At 36.6% G+C, this 7275-nt stretch overlaps 1 protein-coding gene across 1 annotated transcript; it reads right to left on the reverse strand.

Moving 5' to 3' along the window:
- Positions 1-6548: 6548 nt before the first annotated feature.
- Positions 6549-6833, reverse strand: LOC105622974. Its single transcript, XM_012204378.1, has one exon. The coding sequence runs from the start codon at positions 6831-6833 to the stop codon at positions 6549-6551; it is 285 nt and encodes a 94-aa protein (XP_012059768.1).
- Positions 6834-7275: the final 442 nt, after the last annotated feature.

Raw genomic sequence — 7275 nt, forward strand, 5'->3', positions numbered from 1 at the left:
GCAATCTTCGAAGGAATTGGTGCGATATTTGAACGTAACGCAAATCGAGTATAATCGTACGCATTATCAACATTACGATCAAAGTAACAACTTGAACAACTGTGTCTGCAGTTTTTACAGACGTCTGACGATCAATTTAAGGACATTGCACTTTTCCAACTCAGTATTCATTCAAACATGTCACTGACATTTACGCTTATGGTAAGAGTAGTGTCTTCGCGTCTGCTACTTTCCGGCCATAGATTTGAGCGATGGCAATTTTATGGTATGAGCTTGGTCTGAGCTCGGACTTTGAAACTTACCATACGATATATAATGTAAATTGAATAATGAATTTTACTTCCACGAAGATGACAATAATAATTGTCATTCCGGAAGGATATACGTACGAAATATGTGACATAAACGAGTATCTAAGACGTGCAATTTTACAATCTCGTCCCAACAATAGTGCGAGAGAAAAAACGCTTCGCAAAGAAGATGAAGAGTATGATCTTTTATGATACCCATGATCTTTTACGCTTAGGATTCTCAAAATATATCCACTTTTCATCGCCAGTCACAATTCGATGGAGAAATAACTTTCTTTTGTACCTGGCGAGCAGCATTTCGCAAGTGGTTTTTCAGTTTTCCTGCTGTTTTATTCAGTTCATGTGGAACCAATTTTTCCATCTTCTGGATCTTTCCCATTGGATTTCAAATATATTGAGACGGCTTCTCGTGTCACATTCAATTGATCCGCGAGTTATTGTTGAGTTTGAGCATCATTCTCATCCAACAATGCTTGCAATTCGCTGTCTTCAAACTTTTTCGGTGGTTTTCCACGTTTCTCACGTCAAAATCGCTACTTTTAAATTTTTTAAACCACTCAAAGCACTGTGATTTAGCATGTTCACCGTAAGCTTCGATGCGATTCTGCAGCAGTTTTCTTCAAATGGTAACAGAAAATCAATGCTGTCCGCAAATCGTAGTTTCAAGGCACAAAATTCGACATGTTCAACGCTATTACAAACTATACTGTTGTATGAAACTTGTATTATTGTGAGTTAAAAATCTTTGTCAAATGTCAGAACAAGGAAATGGCGTCAATAGCGCCGTCTGACGGCAACTACATTGACAGCTATGGCCATCTTGGTAAATTCCGGTTTCATATTTACATACCTGGTAACTTCAGGCGAACCATCGACATCGATTGCAAGGCCAAATCGCTGTGGACGGAAGACAATGCTCTGTGTTTTTAGATCAGAAAGGTGTGATCTATTATGAACTGCTAAAACCTGGCGAAACCATTAATACTGAACGCTATCGATAACAAATGATCAATTTGAATCAAGCTTTGTGTGTAAAACGACCGGAATGTCAAAAAAGACAACACAAAGTGATTTTGTTTCATGATAATGCATCACACACAGCAAAATTGGTCAAGGAAACGATTGAGGCATTTGGTTGGGAAATACTTTCGCATGCAGCTTACTCATCAGACTTGGCTCCGTCCGATTACCATTTATTTGCATTGATGGGACACGCACTTGCTCAGCAGCGCTTCACTTCTTATGAAGATGTACGAAAATGGCTAGGTGACTAGTTTGGCTCAAAGAACAACAATTTTTTTGGCGTGGCATCCACAAATTGTCAAACAGGTGGAAAAAATGTATAGCTACCGATGGGCAATACATCGAATAAAATATTTTTTATCATTACAGTAAACGTGTATTTTCTATAAAAAAATTCCGGTTTCATATTTATCTGGTAGGTAAGAAACCGCCGCATTTCGCTACTGAAAGTATTCGCTTTTTCATTGATTTCTTTTTTGTTTTCAAATCCATACCGATTTTCGTCTTGGTTTTCATAGCCGTCCAGTAGAGTGGCAGCAGCTCTTTCTCCGAGAGTCAAATCTGTCGCAGTAATCCGTTTCCATGCCTTCTCGGCGAGTATTTTATCAGCTACGTGTCGTTTCACAAGATCTTTCGTTTCATGAATAAGTTATTTCGTGTTTGCAACACACCTAATCCAAACGGATTAATGCCTCAATCGCCTCTAGTCATTCGCTTTTCTAAAAGCGTTCCTGGATCGGATTGAATTCGAAGATAATTCGAATGGAAGTGCATTTATCGCGTGACTTAAAAAAGCCTTTTATTGTAGTTCACAGCAATTTTTTATAAATGGTGAGAGACCATCGATATACGATGACAAGGCAAATTACAATGTTTCAAGCACCGACACCGATATTGCTGAACTTCTGAATTAGCTTTTATATGCTCAGATAATTTGTCCCACAGATCTGTTGATCTGTGTAATTTTTAAACTTTTGTAACAAAATAATTTTCGGTATATATTCCAACTCTTTGATGATTAAACTATGTATGGTATGTCACAGTTATCCGATCAATAAGAAACATTTTCAATACTAAACAGTTTCGCGCTTCTATAAATAGATCCGTTTTCGATGCAATTTTTTTCAGTTTATAGTATGGAGGGGTTGAAGATGTGAGTGCTACAATCGCAAATATCGAAATAATTAATGTCGACACCAAAGTGCAGACTGAAAAAGAAATGCGCATGCATAGAAACATATTGCTGATTTCTATATTATCATGATATCGTTTCTATATTATCTGCGATCTACTGCGATCAAACTGCGATAAAACGAACGTTTATTGGACTGAACGTTTACGAACTGAAGTTTACTGGAAAGTCCACGTGGCATACGCTTCGAGAACGTACGTGTACTTGAAATCGTTGCTCAACTAAAATCGTTGCTCAACTAAAATCTCGATACTTGGAGAATTTATTAGCTCCGAGGAAATTGATTATTTTACTCATTCTCCAATAATAGCGATGTCATTTCACCGAACGAGGTGCTTCCAAATTCTATTTTCGTCTTTGATAATGTAGCATGCAATAAGCAAGACACAATCAGAGAATACTCTGCGATGAGTCGACACGCGGATGTCGACTGTTTCTATCTCTGTCAGATATATGCAAAGATACCGAAGCATCTTATACGTGATAATGAAAATCTGTTAATCTTGTTCAAACAGGATGGTAACAATCTGAAACATATATGATCATAAATACCGATATGTCTTACGAGGATTTCTGCGAACTGTTGCTGCTGTTGGCAGCAAAAGTATGGATTGTAATGATAGACAAAGACAGCGCCCTCACAAATGGATGATACAGAAAAGGATTTAATGAATATGCGAATATCGTAACATGGTTAGTCGTTATCGATATGTCAATTACGCAACGATTCCTCTCGAGTACAACATGGATAACAGCAAGGAGCTGAATGATCGTGAGAGGATAGCGAAGCAGATTGCGAAAATCATAGTGATTCAATTCGTAAAAAGTCTTTGAAAACCGGTAAAATAAATGAAGACATAGCGCTGGAGAGACTTTCAGCTTATCGTCGAATCTCTGAAACAGATTGTTGAAAATATTGGAATCATACATATACAAGGAATCTCAGCCGATTAAAAAAGAAGTAAATATTGCAAAGGATAAAATTATTAAGAAACGAAAATCTAAAGATAACGAAGTTATCGAAGAAGATGATGATGATGGTTTCTGGATGGATAAAGCATGGCTTCAATTAATATTATCATCTAAAAAGCAACGAACAAAAGAACCGATTGTCAGAGTCACTTAAATCGACCGCATCATGCAAATTATCGTACGAATATTTACATTCTCCCTTAGCCAAAGATGTTTATGAAAGGCTCAATGAACCGCTTGAAACATTAATTAAACAGTCTTTGCAAACGCAACAAGTGAAGAGTTGCATAATCAACTCGCTGAGACAAAAATATGTAAACATGCTTCTCGATGGCGACAGAGAAAAAGAGATCGATCACGTTTATGGCGTATATCTCAGTGAGAACGGCATGATGCTCGATGATAAACAGTCCGATTTAGGCATGAGTGATTTCGTAATTATAGATGGAATAAAATACAAAGATACACCTGGGTTGTATAAATTAATTTTCAAAGGAATTCCCGACGACACTATTTACACAGAGAATGATAAATAAGCATATAAAAATATACTGTTGGCAACGAATGCTCATAGGGGCAGTCATAAAATGGATAATCTAATAGTGGGGCAAATGGAGGTACAAATAGAATATAATAGCACTCTTGGTGTCAAGTAAAATACAAGTTAGAACGGGCATATCACGCGCCAGGAAACTAAACAACAAATTAGGTAAAAAAGTCAGAAAAGTAATACCGCGTGCCATGACCCTAAATGATAAAATCGATTATATTCATTGATTCTAACGAATTTGTAGATCGTCTTCGATTGTTTGAGGCTTTGCATCAGGCAGGTCATAATGGCTACGATAACGAAATCTTATCCATTATTGAGGAGCTCGATAAGCTTCGTGAAGCTGGCCTTATTATAAATTGAATGGGAATATGCAGTAATTTTAGTCGAGGTCGAAACATTGATCAATAACGTTTGCGTAAGATCTTTGTAACATTTTTTGCATACCATAACAAAAAAATGTCTGAGAGAAAAATCTTGAAAAATGATGACTGATAAAAGAACTGCAGGCTCCAGCGAGAAAAAAATTTTCCACGCATAGTTTACGGATACGATGACTTGTGGCAGGTTGATATGCATCCCAACACATGATTCAACAAAGGTTATCACTACATTCTTATCGTTATCGATGTGTTGAGTAAGCATGCCTGGGCCATGCCACTCAAAACAAAGAATGGAAACGAGATGGCTATAGCGATAGCAAAGATAATTCGAGACGATAGAAGATTTGCCCGGAAAATTTGCAAATCAATATGGGAAAAGAATTTTACAGTACAAATGTGCAAAAATTCTTGGAAAAACATAAATCATTATTCAACGTATTCCGTAATGAAGGCATCAATCGTCCAATGGTTCAATCATACATTGAAAATCGATATCTGGAAACAATTTACGCACAATAGAAATTACAAATGGATCGACTGAATTGCTGCCGCGTCTCATGTCAAAGTACAACACACGAAAACATCGAACTATTGTTATGCAACCTATCGATGTGACTTCCACAATCGTCAACAAACTTTTAAACACGGTGCGTATAATAACATAAAGACCGTCACTCCATCGATTAAAAGTGGATGACTCGGTACGTATGAGCAAATTCAAAACGATTTTTGAGAAAGATTACATGCTAAATTGGACCACGGAGGTGTTTAGAATCATCAAAGTACAAAAAATTAATCCCGTGACGTATTTTCTGGAAGATTATCGCGGAAAACCGGTCCCTGGAGGATTCTACGAATATGAGTTACATCGCATCGCTAATCCCGATATATACCAAATTGAAAAAGTGTTGCGCAAAAAGGGGAATGACGTTTACGTGAAATGGCTGGGATTTATAATTCGCACAATTCATACATAAGGACAATATGTTATAAATAAATTATATATTACCATATATATTTATTATAATATGCAAACATTGTAATTGAGGTTCTTTTTAAGTTAAAAAATACATACAAAAAAATAAGTTTTTTTTATTACAAATATTATATAAGTGTACAAAAAATGAGATTCATTTTATTTATTTCTCTTTTCTTTTATTATATGATAATATTTTATAATGCCCCCTTGGCAGTGTGTCTAGAATCTGGCACAATGTATCGCTTGTCATTGTACGGACTTAGAGCAATTTTCGTTTCGGATACTGTGTACATGCAATTTAGATCTTATGCAAGATTACTGTTGTTTCATTTCAATTTTATTATTCAGACATTGCGTGTAATCACATAATATTACTTTATATAATATTACTTTTGACATTTTTTGCCTTCTTTGTGTCCTTCTTCCCATCGATGCGCAAAGCGTACATTTTTGCTCTAAGCCCGACGAATTCGGTCATGATCGTGCCATTTCATTAAGGCTTGGAACTATTTTATTAGCTAGCGAAATACAATACGCATTGTCGATCGCATAATCTAGTATCGAATTGGTTGATATCATATTTCATAATATCGTAGATATTGTTGCACTTGATGTACAATAATAAATGAAACTATCCGTATCAGTGTACATAACTTTACAATTTTCGCGAAATAGCGAAATATGCCATGGTGAAATTCGTAGTGAAATTCATATAAACATGTCTTGGATATATCGAGGATACACATATCCATGTATATCGGTTTGTCGAATTTCACCTCGAGTTACGCATTTCTATCGCGACTAGATTCGGAAAAAAAAGCTTCTATTATGAAAATTTGGTTTCGCGATCATTGCCTCCACATCGTATCTCCCATCCCAACGTTATAAATCGCACGTCGACGTGATTGCGCACATTGTCCATTGTGATTTTACAAATACAGCATTATTCATTAATTTATATAAATTTTTCTCAAACTCGTTGGCAAGAGTTCTAAAATTCATTGAGTTCGATGTATTCGCGAAGCCACGGAGATTGCAGTACACGATAAATTTTTGCGATTTTGAGACCGTGACGAATATATTGTTATAGATTACGATAATGAATTACATAATGCTTCTTATCATATAATGTAGCTTCTCATTTGTCGGATGGTTTCTCAAGCGTTGAACAGAATGATAGGTCTGTGTGAGCGTCGTGAAGATGTTGCGAATACTCTAAGTCTACCTTGAGAACGTAATCCATAGGTGAATCTGTCACGACGGTCGTATCATCAAAATTTTCTACATTGTCAACCCATCGAAAATCGGCATAACGATTGACACATTGTCCAACCGTCAGATTGTTAACGTCAAAGTACATAAGGTACGTCGATGGATCATACGACATATACTTATTGTTAGCTCGTGCATATCTTTTGAGCATTGGCTCAGACTTCCATGTATACCATGATGAACGTGACTATGGCGATATCCGAAGAAGTTCGAATTGTACACGTGTGTTTTCACATCGCATCCCACGTAAAACCCGGTAATGTATAATAATACGCGGCTATTCAAACCCGTAACTCGTGATGCAACTTATGGAAATTTTCAAAAATGTCTGCTAACAACAAAATGTCTGTCTTTAAATACAAATCGCTACATTCACCGAGCGCTCGAATGAAAAACCACACGTTGATGGCGTGCACGTAATCGCTCTCGGATATGGTATCATCTGTCAGCGAGCTAAAACAATTCACGCAATAGTAACTTTCCTCTAACTTTTCGACGCAGTCAATATACTCGTACGAAAATATGCCTTTGCGTGTGAGAAGATCGAAATCTTATCCTCCGCGCTGAAGTTGAAAAATTCTGATCGTATAATT

The sequence above is a fragment of the Atta cephalotes genome, assembly GCF_000143395.1.
Source record: "Atta cephalotes unplaced genomic scaffold scaffold00051, whole genome shotgun sequence".
NCBI classification, from domain to species: Eukaryota; Metazoa; Arthropoda; class Insecta; order Hymenoptera; family Formicidae; genus Atta; species Atta cephalotes.